The 14,240-nt window shown below is 34.1% G+C and overlaps 3 protein-coding genes across 3 annotated transcripts; 2 read left to right on the top strand and 1 right to left on the bottom strand.

Annotated features, from left to right (window-relative positions):
- The first annotated feature begins 178 nt into the window (after nucleotides 1–178).
- Nucleotides 179–7,078, top strand: LOC123718163 (thioredoxin-related transmembrane protein 2 homolog). The gene is made up of 4 exons (XM_045674585.1): nucleotides 179–550; nucleotides 1,153–1,416; nucleotides 2,089–2,223; nucleotides 5,750–7,078. The coding sequence occupies exons 1-4, from the start codon at nucleotides 258–260 to the stop codon at nucleotides 5,859–5,861; spliced, it is 804 nt and encodes a 267-aa protein (XP_045530541.1). The 5' UTR covers nucleotides 179–257; the 3' UTR covers nucleotides 5,862–7,078.
- Nucleotides 7,079–8,723: 1,645 nt separating this feature from the next.
- On the bottom strand, nucleotides 8,724–11,714 carry LOC123718111 (UPF0669 protein C6orf120 homolog). Its single transcript, XM_045674501.1, has 4 exons — nucleotides 10,391–11,714; nucleotides 9,867–9,958; nucleotides 9,674–9,790; nucleotides 8,724–9,287 (listed from the first exon to the last, which is right to left on the bottom strand). Exons 1-4 carry the CDS (start codon nucleotides 10,624–10,626, stop codon nucleotides 9,181–9,183), a joined length of 552 nt encoding a protein of 183 aa, XP_045530457.1. The 5' UTR covers nucleotides 10,627–11,714; the 3' UTR covers nucleotides 8,724–9,180.
- A 522-nt stretch (nucleotides 11,715–12,236) lies between these two features.
- LOC123718110 lies at nucleotides 12,237–14,166 on the top strand. Its single transcript, XM_045674500.1, has 2 exons — nucleotides 12,237–13,253; nucleotides 13,378–14,166. The coding sequence occupies exons 1-2, from the start codon at nucleotides 12,602–12,604 to the stop codon at nucleotides 13,725–13,727; spliced, it is 1,002 nt and encodes a 333-aa protein (XP_045530456.1). The 5' UTR covers nucleotides 12,237–12,601; the 3' UTR covers nucleotides 13,728–14,166.
- The last annotated feature ends 74 nt before the right edge of the window (nucleotides 14,167–14,240 follow it).

The following is a 14,240-nucleotide window of genomic DNA, read 5'->3' as shown; positions in this document are numbered from 1 at the left end:
TTATTATATACCCTTTTTTCATACTTAGTACCTTTTAAGATTTACTAAATCGTACCTATGTTTATCACAGCAGACTGCTATAAATAACTCTGTTAAATAATCTGTACTATGTTTTTTCTTACAGTCTGTGAAATTTGGTGATTGTCATCTATTTGACATTGATAACTGACAACATATTTTTAATTTATCCCAATCGGGGCGCAGCTCGGTGCCAGATAAAGCGATTTCAAAATAAAAATCCAATTCCCGAAATAAATATGGCATTTAAAAGTGATTTGAAACAATTATTAAAGCCCTATTACTGGCTGAATATCATGCTTAGTTTATCTTACGTTATTGCTAAACGGACGTATTTAACATGTGAGTTTTTGTTTCCAAATGCCGACTGTGAATTAGATAGCAGGGAAACGGAAATCCTATTTTTCCTAATTATTGTCGTCATGCTAAGGACAAGGAAGGCTGGAAGTGTGACAATGGTCAATTATTTATCTTCATCCTTCGTTTACACGAAGATCGCAAACTTAATTCTGTGGTTCTATGCAGATGTAAGGTGTGTATTCAAATATTTATCTTACTCTATTTATTGCTAAATATTATGTATATTCCGATTTACTTAAATAATATAGGATATAATAACATACAGTAATCAGAACAATTGACACAACATAAGGTCAAAACATGCTAATTAAGATAAATATATTTAAACATCTAACTCATTGGTCATATGCTAAACTCGAGTTTTTATTTGCATACCAGAGCCTGACACATTGCTGCTCTCATGGTACAGATTAAGTTCACTAGTTGAGTACTCTTTACCACATTATTCATATGTGTCCATGCCCCTTTGAGAACTTCAAACAGGTTAAAGTATGTCTTGTGTCTAGAGGACTTGAATGGGACTAAGAAAATTTCACTCTAAATGAATAATTATAAAGTGTATTATATACTATACATATATAAATTACTATTAATATAAATTACTAGTAACTTTATTTAAATTACACAATTGTAACAAAAGCATTCATTCTCTCTTATCAGAGTGTTAATATATAGTGTTATAAATTCATAAACAATCAGTGATTAATTTATCCTTACTATACTGTGTTCACCTTAGTATCTGTAGAGTGTTAATGGATTATACTTTTCTCTTAGGTACGGAATACCATATGGTGCAATCCTCATATTATCTGCTCTTCTTCTCCCTGAGCCTACTTATTCCGGTCCAGAGCTGATAACCTACTTCAGAGGAGCCCAAATATTTGAAGATGAATTGAAGCATCATAAGAACACCACGTGGATTGTCTGTTTGTATGCAGCATGGCATCCAGCATGTGTTAACTTTGCTCCTGTATTTTCCGAGTTGTCAGCTAGTTATAGTTTGGAGAACTTCAAATTTGGAAAAATAGATGTTGGCAGGTTTGTATTGAATTGAATTAATATTTGTTTTAGATAAACTAAGAATGGAATTAAAGGATAATTAACTTTACCTTAAAAATCTGTATCAGTAGTAGTCATTATTATTTGAAAAAACCACACAATGTTGATATATTGAATTATAATAAATATTAATGAATCTTTATTATTTCCAATTTGTTATGTGTCATGTATACTGGTAATTTAAAGTTCCTCTTAAAAATCTGCGGACTGATGGGGCAATCAATTTTCTTTTCATTTGAAAACAATCCATTCTGAAGAATTTGGGCGAAATGTGTATTACAATAAGATTGGAGCGGGGATGTTTGATTATTAGGATAGGATTGGTAGGATTTAATTTTATTTCAAATAACTCTCTCTCTTTTATCGGCAGCTCATGTATGAGCATTGTGGTCAACAAGAACTATCTATTTCCACTGGTTTTTGTCCAGCGCCTCGGTTATGTCATTGTGCAGTTTGTTGGACGATGAGTCTTTCACTTGTTCGTTCTATCTGGTTGGCCACATGATCTCTTGCCTTCTGTGTTACCAACCACAATCAGTGTCCTATATATATAATACTTCCTGATGCTTTCCTGTGCCGCATTCCATACACAATCCAAAAGGATTTTTTTTGGGTCATGTTTAGCAACAAGGATTTTCAAATAAATTCCAGATACCCAGAAGCAGCAACTAAATACAGAGTACAAGATGGGCCGACCAGTCGTCAGCTGCCAACTTTGATACTCTTCAGTGAGGGTCAGGAGAAGACGAGGAAGCCTCATGCTGACCACACTGGCAAGTTGCAAAAGTGAGTGTTAATTCATATATAATTGTAATGTCTTAAGGCCTTCTCCCAGCACGCATTGCTGTGTCAGTATCTCGGGTTGGACTGTAGTACGCAATGGAGAGCTGGAGCGCCGGCCCGTAATAACATTTTTTTCTGAAATGAATTACTGGGCTTGCGATAAAATATATCGTGTAAGTTTCAAAATCATGTTCTATACACATTTTCGTCATAAAATGAATTCAAAGTTTCAAAAATTGCCTTTTTTTTTCTTTTTCTATCGAGTGATTTTATTTTAATCGTGTATCGATCTTCCAAAATGGATACATAAACTACTCAACTCCACCATATACTATTTCCTTTTGCCATACTTCAAGAATTGATGACAAAAAATGAAAGAAACAATGTCCTTTTGTGCGACCGTATAGGCCCTCAATCATTCTAGTGTCACTCGTGTTTGTAGACGAACTCCTGCGCAACGGCTTGATTTTTACGAAAGGTATGTTCTGTAGATCTGAGAATAGGTCGTAAACTATTTGTTCTCATTCTAACATTCTAATTAAAGCGAATCCGAAAAAATACATAAAACCGCTAAATTCCACCGCAATCTACCACCAACGCCATTTTGACGTTGCGTAGAGATGTTGGGTCTCTCTGCATCTTCTACCGCATTTACCATGGGGAGTGTTCAGAAGAGTTGTTCGGTCTAATTCGGCAGCTGAGTTTCATTATCGGACGTCAAGGCAAAATACAAAATACCTTCCGTATCACCTCGACGTCCGTCGTTCGACAACTGAGCGTTAAGGCAGTTTTTGCCGCGCACCACAACGATGTGGAACCAGCTGCCCACTGAAGTAATTGCGAACCAATTCGACTTAGGGTCCTTCATGAAAAGAGCGTACTAATTCTTGAAAGGCCGGCAACCGGCACTTGCGAGCCTTCTGGCAATATGAGTGTCCAAGTCCCGTTTGCCTGCTATTACATAAAAAAACGCCATTTTGAAATAGCGATATTTGTTATAGTACATATAATACAAATAAATCAGTGTCGACACAACCTTTTTAGGTATGGGCCTCATTTGTCTGTATCTGTTTCATGATCATTTGTCAATCTAATAGGTAGTCGGTGCACCGTGACATACGTCATCGACTTCTAAAGCCCAAAGATTCCCTGACGATATTTTTCCTTTACTGTTCGATCAAATGTTTAATGCGCATAGTGAAAGTCCATTTGTGTACAGCCGGGGATCTAACCTACCTCAGGGATGAAAGTCGCACGCTGAAGCCACTAGGCCAACAGTTCTCTACACGCTGGCTCTAATAATACATATACATCCACATTGTGTATTTTCTAATTACATTATACTGTAACTCTGTGGTAAAAACTCTTGTTAGTGAGAAACCTCTGTAAGACAAAATGAGATCGCGGTACCTTGAGCTCTCACTTATCCAGCTCTGAATGTACTTATGGCCAAAGTACTCGTACGCATGAGTACATGACTGAGTCTGTGGGTGCATGAGAGTGAGTGAGTGAATGAAAATTAAATCTCAAGAATATACCCAACACTGCGTTAGGTCTTTCCATAAGCCAGACCATTAATCGTATTTTTAGATTGTAGACCGTACATTTAATCTATTATAGATATAGTCTACCTGAATATTGCATCTGGCAAAGTCAGTCCTTACGGCCAATATATAATAATTTTAACTATCTTTCACCTACCATAAATATTAGGTCCTTACATATGAAATTGGCGTTTTGTATGGGAGGAACAAAAAGTCGAATATTTTTAAATATAATATATTTAATTAATCAAAGTATGAACCATTGTTTTCTACGCACTTATGCCATCTCATAGGTAGTTCATTGATCCCTTTACTAAAAAAAACCAGTCGGACGGGAATCAATAAAATATTTGAAGGCGATTTGAACTGCCCCATCAGAGTTACATTTTTTCCCTTGCAAGAAGTTGTCCAAATTTCGAAAAAAATGTATCGGAGGATGTCTTAGACATTCCAATTGAAGCTCTTCTAATTTGGTAGCCCTCTGTTGTGCAGTGTGTGGTCTAGGGTTGTCGTGAAGTAGCAGTGGCGTGGAGCGATTGACCAGCCTAGGTTGTTTAGCCGCTAGCTTTTCCATCCTGGTTTGCAATTGCTGACAATAGACATCAGCCGTAATAGTCTGGCCAGATTTGAGAAAACTACAATGAACAATACTGGCACTAGTCCACCAAACGCTTACAAGTAACTTTTTTGGGGTTAATTTTCGCTAGGGGCAGGATTTGGCTGGCTGGCCAGGATCCAACCATTGCGCTGAGCGCTTCCGATTATCGTAAAGGTAATGATTCGGTTTAAAATACCTTCATTATTGTGCCGGTTCAGTAATGTAGTAGCAGTCGACGCGCGTTTGCCGGTTTGCTTCAGTCAATTCGTGAGGCCCACCTTTCAAGCTTTTTAATCTTCCCAATTTGCTTCAAGTGAATTAAAACAGTTTTATCACTAACACCGCAGCCTGCAGCTAACTCGGACGTGGTTTGCGATGGATCCGCTTCCACAATAGCCTTCAATATATCATTATCAACTTGGGTATCAGGCCGTCCACGGGGCTTGTTCTGCAGGTCGAAATTTCCAGAACGAAAACGTTGGAACCAAAAACGAACTGTGTTTTCTTTTGCAACATGGCCGCCATACACATCATTCACCCTTCGAGTCGTTTCCGCAGCACTAGTGCCACGGCGGAACTCGTTCTCGTAAATAATGCGATACTTTAAGTTTTCCATTTTGTAAAATGAGTGACGCAAAGAGAAGAAAAAACAAATGAATGACGGTCATCGAAGCACAAATACATGAGTAAATAGCTGTACAAATTTGAATTTGGAATTCCTTACCAAAGAGGAGAACATCGTGATTAAAGTGGCCAGTACGAAATACGCCAATTTCGTATATATATCGAGACGAAAAAGTTCTCTCCACACTAGTCTAACTTTCTCCAAACCGCAACGTGTGACTCGTAGAAGTATGCGTCGAACGAGTTATCTTGCATTACCTATAATACGTACGAACTACGGCAAAAAAAATGTTTACCTACGAAGGCGCACTGCTGTATAATAAACTACCCACAAATATAAAAAATATTACTTCTTTCAATACATTCAAATCGAAGCTAAGTGAATATAGACAAAATTACTTTTAAATTCATTTCTTATTATTATTTTTTATTCATGTCTTTGGTTACTTTTAAGTGCATGTACGGCTATTGTTTTATTGTGATTTTTTTAGGAACGACTACAATGTAATGTTAATCTCAAGTATTATTCTCATGTAAGTGAGATTTTTATATTTTTTGAGAAATAAAGTCTTTAACCTAATTTTATTACGATAATGATTTCACGTACGTGCGCTGATACTCGGAAACGATTCTTGGCGCCAAGACTGACGTACGTCAAAAATTGATTTTGACAGAAAAATTTATCTGAGTTCGCGCCAAAAGTCATTCGGGAATCTCAAATCTCCCATAATTCTATGATAGATAAAAGTTTATTTTTTTACAGATTTCTCTTTTCCAAAGACAATATTAAGGCTGCGTTCAACATTGATGGGATTTATGAAGAATGTAAAACCAAGTTAGCCGCTAAATCTAAGAAGACTGAAAAAGTCGAATAATTATCTTTTTTAATTTATTTATTGTACACATTTTTGTCCCCCACTTCTAAAATTTGCCTTACGTTGAAAACCCCCTATATCAATTATTGTCGTTGATTATGTTTAATTATTGATAATACAATAGAAATAAGAAATATTATTTTATGTTATATGGTGTCGTTAAATATTGTTTTCTTGGAGTCGGTTCTATGGACGTGACAACGCCGGCTGGACGCACGAAAAAGTATGACTCATTGTCCCAGTGTAATAAGTCAATAAAAATTATTTGATTTTTTTCATAAAAGTATGCAATCGTCTCGTCTAATGTTTTGTTATGACGTTGTCACGTTAAACTGTCGTCCGTAAACCGAGTTTACAGAAGGTTTTTTAGGAATACATATGTCTTTTGGAAGTATTTTTATTGTTTAAAAGGAAAATGAAAGATTGTGAAACTATGATTGTCAAACAAAACTATGAAATAATTTTAATATTGTATAATTCATTAAAATAACAAAACTATCTTAATGAACTAGATTGACTATACCCAATAATATAATATATTTTAATTCGCAGGAATGACATTAGCTCTCGCTTTGTCACGTGAGCATTTTCATACAAATTCGTTTGGCGTTAGTAGGTCACGCCGGTCGAACGTTGACTTTGTCTAAAGCCCAGGTTATTGACCCCGTATTTTCAAAACCTATTAGAATTGACATACTGGAGTCGTACGAGCCAAGTCACTGCTATTTTAGCTCGTGTTAAGTTAGATTTTGTGTAACTGAATTAATTATTGTTTTGTTTAAGTATTAGGTAAGCAGTTTTACTGCAACTTATCTTGTTAGCAAAAGTAAGCAAAGTAATTACGTATAATTACTATTGACGTAATCACCATATAAAATAGTGCTAACATAATACTTGAGCAGTAAACTATTTAGTTATCAATTGTGATTAGCATTTAATGTTTATAATAGTCGAGAGCCGCTTAACAAAGATCTGATTGAATTTTTAGTACGAACAATTTGTATTTTAATTTTTATAAATTTAGTTATTAACGTTACGGCGTCAATAAAAAATAAATCACTTGCACCGTTTTAACTGTAGTCGTCTCTTTTCATTAAAGGTAAACACAATTTGAGAGAAAGAGACGACAGAGTACATTAGTATAGTGTAATTAGACTTGTTTTTGAATAATTTGTTGCAAGCTTTGTGTTCATAGTTTAATAAATTAACATAACATATGGTGTTTTATTGTCTTAGTAGTATAATAGAAGTATTTTAGAATACCTATCAATATTATTTTCTCGAGAAATATGTGGACGTCGCAAAAACTACTGAATTGATTTTGATGCTATTAGAATTTTGTGTTAAACTTCGATTATGTCCGTTAGTTTCTGAGAATTGTGGACAAAAACATAGGACATTTACCACATATGATTTACCTCAGATTTCTGTATTGCTTCATGTACAGTCTAATAGGGAAGTAGGTTTTTTATCCTTCTTTACTGACGCACGCCGTCGCCTTTTTGGGTCTAAGGCAAGCTGGTTTAAACAAGGCTAAGGCCTGTTATAATACAAATGAATGTTTAAACGATCCCAGTGCTTGGATATGAATTGTTCCAGTATAAAGAGGTAACGTGACTGAATCTTTCTGCTGCATTTCCTGACTGGTGATCCTCAAAATCCACGACTGATTTAGTGTAAAGTGGGAACAAATCGTGATCCATGTGGATCAATATCGATATTTCAGTATTATTATTTTCTTATGTAGCCAAGTTGACATTTCAAGGATCGTCATGCTCGCTTAAATGTCATTGCTTGTGGCGGCGTCCATGCGTCGGGTTGTCTCGCTCCCTAAAATATGGCGAGGGAGCCGATGGTTGGCCATGCTACTTGTGGTGACCGGTCGTAGTTGAATTCGTGTATGAGGTGATGTTAGTTATTTCGACTATCTTGCGTGTTGTTCCCACGAGAATGTAATTGCGTGCTCCTATTACACAATAGGAGCACTATTGCCTCCGGCTGATAGAGGACAAATCTTTATTTTTAATTTATTTTGTTATAAATTATTTCTTAAGATGTCATGTTCCACATGGTGTAATGTTTGCAGCTCCTCCAACAATCATTGTGTAAAACAAAAAACTTTGCGATTAAAAAGAGTGGCGGAGAGTTTATTGCCAGTTCATCTCTTCCGTTCTACGCCATTGAGAACTGGCAGTGAATGTAAAATTAGAATCATTTCATATTCGTATTCGTATACATTTCTGTTTTTGACGTGCATAAGTGTACATTGTGTTACCTATATGAATAAATGATTTATGAATTTGAACCAACACTTCTAAATAAATCATACTTATATACATATTATCATAACCTTTGTTACTAACAGATAATATTCTTATTGTGCAAAAATAGTTTAAATATAAAATTTACACTACAGTTTACATATTAAAAGGAAGAGACACACCGCCCACAACAGATAATTCTGTGTGGGGGCCAGTGCGCTTTACTTTACCTAAATATCCTGTATATTGTGTATAATAAAGTTTTTCTTTCTTTTCTTTTACGAAATACACAATAATAATAATAATAAAAAAATGTAACAAAAACTATGTGAAAAAATATTATAAGGTACATTTTAAGTGTGTGTAAAGTATGCGCAATGTGGTTGTAAATGGCCCTGCCCGGTCATTCTGCCAGTGCAACTGTTAGTTTGCGCCTCAGAAGCAAAAAAAGAACTTTGAAACGGTCAATGTCATTTCCCTAACATTGAGAATCAAAGCGCAAAACTGTATTTGATTTGACATACAGAAGTCGTACTTTGTAAGTCTTGACTCATCTTACTATGAATGTCAACGTCAATCGCTGTACAAATAAAAAACAAAATATGTGATAAACTTTTATTTATACTCAAATTCAGACTAGATATTCACAATTAAAAAACTATATTTAATTAATTTAAATGTGATATATATTTGTAACAATAATGTTTTTAATGGATAAAATAATTTTTATTACTCTGGAGCAACAAAGATTATACTGTACAGAAACTTTAATACTTATGTTTTACAAATTATCAACATAGACAGTGAATATTTCATATATTTCAATTCTTACCCACAACAGATATAAAACTATAGAGAATGAATCTATAAAAAATAATACATTATTGTCTATGCATAGTCTTGTTTCAATTAAGTTTGAATATTTTTGTGTATATTATGCACACCAAATACATAGCCACCTCAGATTGTTATACACAATTTGTATCCAATTATATGGTCCGACAGCCCTGCTTATGACCGTAATTTTATTCTTCACAATTGAATTAAAGATGGCAGTTTCACAATACAAATGTGTCAAAAACCATATCTAAAAAATTTTGAAATTTTAAAAAGCGTGGCTTTTCTTCAACTCTTTCTGTTGTAATTTTTTCTTTTGGTTTAGAAACTGCAAAAAAAATATTTGTATTTAGTAAATGTTTAATATTGTACATCACTAAAAATAATTGCAGGCTTTGTCATAATTATTATATAACTTGAATCAAATAACTGGGAAGTCATTTGTTGCAATTCCAAAGACAACAACTACTCTTTTTACAAACTACTCTTTACCTATAGCAAATAATGAACTTTACATTAAACTGAAAAAAAAAGTATTAGTACCATTTTGACAAGGACCAATCAAAGATACATCCAAAGAAACAAGGTATAGTAACATGATAAGTTTGACATAGTAACAAACAAAATGTTGGTCATGAATCATATATTTAGTTATATAAGAATTTTTATTATTTAATACTTGTAAAGTTAAAAGGTAAAAATAGATAGACCTACCTGTTGATTCAATTTTGACTTTATTAAATCTTATTTCATTTGCATCTCCATCTTCTAGGAAAACATTGATACTGTATGTTGATACTGGGTGGGCTCCATGTCCATATACACCTATACCTGCAAGAGATTTTATTACTTTTTTGCTATTTATAGTACTATTGCACATGTTACTAGTTTAGATAAATCTACATACCAACAGGTCTTGGGAAATCAGCAGGAATTTTGACAATATCAACACCAAAGCTTATAGAGCTGAAGTTATGTTTACCAAATTCAAAGCTTGGTCTGAAATGGTTACATTTATTATTAACCAGTTATTTAACTTACTTATTTTATTTAATTATTACTATAATGTTCATTAAGGAACATATAAACTATAATTAAAACAACAATCAACTTCTAGTGTTTTTTCCAATATATGTGATCAACTACAATTAATTTGGTAGTTAGATATTACAAACTTTTTAAACCTAAAATTGTATACAAGGCCTAAAATACCTTTAATCATTTAAATTTATCAGTGATTTTTTGTATACTAGCTGTACTAAATTAAAAACTTGTAACAGAGTTCATCAACAATTATGTAGTTTGGTTGAAACATTCTATAACAATGTTTGTATTCTAAAAAAACTCATCACAAATATATTTGTATTATAATATTAAATAGATTATACATCTCTTGCCTTAAATTAGTAAAGTAGATTATACATCTCTTGCCTTAAATTATCAGCTACATAAAGATCGGCATCCCCACTGAGAGAAGTTAATTCAACTCGTAGAGGCCCACTATGCCCTAGTTGCCAATAGGAGAAGTTACCAGCACCCACAACTCCGATAACAGTATCCAACAGCATATTATCGATAAACGCCATATGAAAAACATTGCTTAATAATGACCATACACTCGAAGCAGTGATTATAGCTAGTAATACGAATATTATTTCACGGATCATGTTTGTTGCAGTTTGCAGCCTCCCATGGAAAATCCAATGAAATATAACTTCTAACTTCACTTCGTTTGTAAATTGAGCACTGTCCAATTCACAAACTAATTATTCTAATTTCTATAAAATTTTATGATTTTATGACCAGGTCATGTGTTTGCAGCCTTTAGGTCAACAATTTATTTACGCTTTGAAGGGAAACCAGACTTAATAATTTGTATTAAAAAGCTATTTAAAGCATTAAGCAGCCTGCAGCTGCAGCAAGCACTAAGCACAGACTATGAAGGGGAAGTCTATATATATCTATTTCATTAAACGCTAACGCATTACGCAGTAGTCTTATCGATATCAAATTGGTAGCCAAACATGCCTAGAATAGGTTGGATTTAGAAATAAGTCGCCATAATTTGATGTTACTCATTATCTTAGTTTCTTGGGGGTCCTTGATTGAATCCTTTCAAGTAATTTTGACTGCCGTCACTTGCGTCTAAATATAAAAAATATTAAACGTAATTTTGTGTTTTGTATTTAAATGTCCAGTTCCAGAATCATCCCCTCAAATCCAAACTGGAGTCTCTTTCTCAAAATTACTCCCTTCACATAAACATTACCTTGTCTATTAAATAGCTTCCTGAAATTCAAACAATTACAAGCTCCAACTCATTATTTTTATGGACTTCCTCTATTTAGCTCTTCTTATGATTCTCTTCTTCTTTCTCCAGAGATTTGCTTTTCTCTTTACATTGAAAAATCTGATTTTAATGCCAATGCAAATTTTAATTGCAATGTAATAGTAAATCGCCTAACTGGCATTAAATGTATACAGATGCATCTAAATACTCCAATGTATTGAGTGATTTATTAAATGCGTTATAGAGCTCAGCAAAATTTTCACTAAAATTAAACCCATTTTTTCATGTAATATTTGAATTTAAGTGAAAGCTGTTGCATTGCCAATTACAAAACTATTTACTATCATTTTGTTGGATACCTAGTCATTGTGGCATCTCTGGAAATGTGAAGGCTTTGCCAACAGTGCTACTGTGACGGGAGCCGTATACCCGTACAAGAATTTTGGACATGATCATGAGCATCATGCCCGGCATATATGTCTACAAATCGTGGAATATGTGTTGGGAAGAGAGCGGCCGGGTTAAGGGTCGTTTCTTGTATGCTGTACAGTCTTCTGTGCCCAGGAGGCCATTTGCCAAATTGTCGTTCGGTAAAACCGCCACATCTCCTATAATCCGTATACGTCTGGGACATAACAGCCTTCCACTTCATTTGCACAAACTTGGTATCGTTACTCGTCTGTGAGTGTGGCGAGAAATATTTTGACCTGAATCATGTTTTCTTTTCTTGTCCTAAATATGACAATTCTTCCTTATATACTTCTTTAGTATCTCTCTCTGTTCTCCTTTCTACCAATATTTCTTTACTTCTTAGAGATTTTAATCCCCTTATATATAGTATTATAAGTATGTTTTTGGTAAATAATAACATTAAACTATAATTTTAATTTCTTTTCCCCCTTATTTAATTATTCTGAGTTTTTAATACAAATTTAATGCGTTTTTATTCGTTTATGTTATGTCACGATTAGTTTCCTTAGTTTTTTCTTATTCACAAACTGTAAATAATTAAAACAGCGAATAAAATTCTTATACTTGGCGTTGGCTAATGCACAAACCGTGCCAGAGCCAAAAAGAAGAAAAAAAGACAGCGTGTATTTCAGAACATGTAAAACGAAACGCAAATCGTCATTTCGAATGTAAATTTTGACAGAAATTCAAATTACACTGACAAATGAGAGTCGACAGCTTCATTCCGTTACTTTTAAGTTTAAGTGAATGTGCTTCTGCATATATTTTACTTGCATTTTTTGGAAACTTGGCTATATTTTTGGACTTTGATTGGATTGCTTTTCTGTAAGACCTTACTGGCAGACATACTGGACACTGATTTCTCGCGATCACAGCTTGTGATGGCGTCTGGTGGTGGTGGAAATAGTGGATGTGGACGAGATCCAGAACCTGACCCGCCTACGAGTTCTATGCTTGGTATACGACCGGCTTTTGTTGAAGTCTTAGAGGACGATGGGCCAGTTGTCGGTCGTCATCTTTATACTGAAGTAGTCATGATGTGGAATTTGACAAAAATTAATAAATATTTGAGTACTAATGAGCAGTGTGTGGCATTCGCTGAAGAAAATGAATTAGTGCATTCGCAAAAACAATGTAGAACACATCGTGTTCCCATGAAAATTGCTAAATCGGCGAATAAATCATTTGGTTCATGGTGTTGTTCAAAAGAAAGTTGCAAAGGAAAAACGAAAGTTCCTAGAAATAAAGGAACGTTTTTCGAAAATATTAAAATGGATTTAGTACATCTGTTCTATTTGTTATATGCATATTCGCAAAAATGGAGCTATTACACAGCCATTCATGAAGACCCATATAAAGAAAATAGACAACAATGCATAAGCCGAGCCACAATAAATGATTGGTATAATTATTGCAGGGAAACTATAGTTATATATCAAAGAGATAAAATTCAAATATTAGCAAAGATTGGTGGTCCAGGGAAGATAGTCCAGATCAATGAATCAAGATTTGGGAAACGAAAATACAATAGAGGTAATTCTTTTATAGCACTATTAATAATTATTTACTTCATGTTACCTGTAACATTTAAATTTATCTACATGTAAAAAATCTTTATTACTCATTTAGCTTATTAACTAATTCTTATTTTTTGTAGGAAGACTTATTGAGGGCAATTGGGTCATTGGTATGATAGAAGACAAATCAGGAGATCTGAGATTGGAAGTGTGCTCAGACAATATTCAGTCAGCTGAAGTATTAGTGCCACTTATACAAAAACATGTAGAAATTGGCACTACAATCCACACCAATTTCTGGAAAGTATATGATTGTTTATCACAGCATGGGTACATACATAAAAAAGTCAATCAATCAGATCCTGATCACCCCTGTGTGGCTGAAGATGGGGCCTATTTATACGAATCTTTGTGGAGGCGAAATAATATTAAATATAAAAAAGACCCCTTTATGGAGCTTATTATAGCTATAAAATATGTTTATAAATAAAACACTTACTGACTGCAATGGTGAGAGACAGATGAGCCTGGCAAGAGGTTGATGCCTTCGCCGAGGTTGCCCTGCAGCTGAAAGAAGACAGCAAGCGAACTCGGGAAATTGACCCTGTGGCAGCCTTTGAGGAAACCCCGTACGTCGTTGATGCGAAATTTTGCTTCGCTGAAGTCCTGATTTGCTGCTTATTTAGCTATGCAGCTTTTGTTTATGTTTAGTGTGCCATAGCCTGTGTAGGATATTACCGTGTATAGATTTCATATTATATTAATTTGTTTAATAGGTATTTATTCTGAATTGCGTGAAGGCAAATCTCACACTCACACACTCACACTGTATAGAAAAATATACATATCACAATTCTATATGTAGTTTAAAATGGTTTAATGATATTCAAAATATATTACACCCTGAATTAATAACAAAATCCTTTGGTTTTTTCGGGATTTAAAATAATACACAGTTAACATTTCAATATTATATTCTCCTCAAAATATAAAATACATAACA

The sequence above is a fragment of the Pieris brassicae genome, chromosome 14 (genome assembly GCF_905147105.1).
Source record: "Pieris brassicae chromosome 14, ilPieBrab1.1, whole genome shotgun sequence".
NCBI classification, from domain to species: domain Eukaryota; kingdom Metazoa; phylum Arthropoda; class Insecta; order Lepidoptera; family Pieridae; genus Pieris; species Pieris brassicae.
The sequence above is the reverse complement of the archived record's forward strand: the minus strand, read 5'-3'. Positions and strand labels throughout refer to the sequence as shown.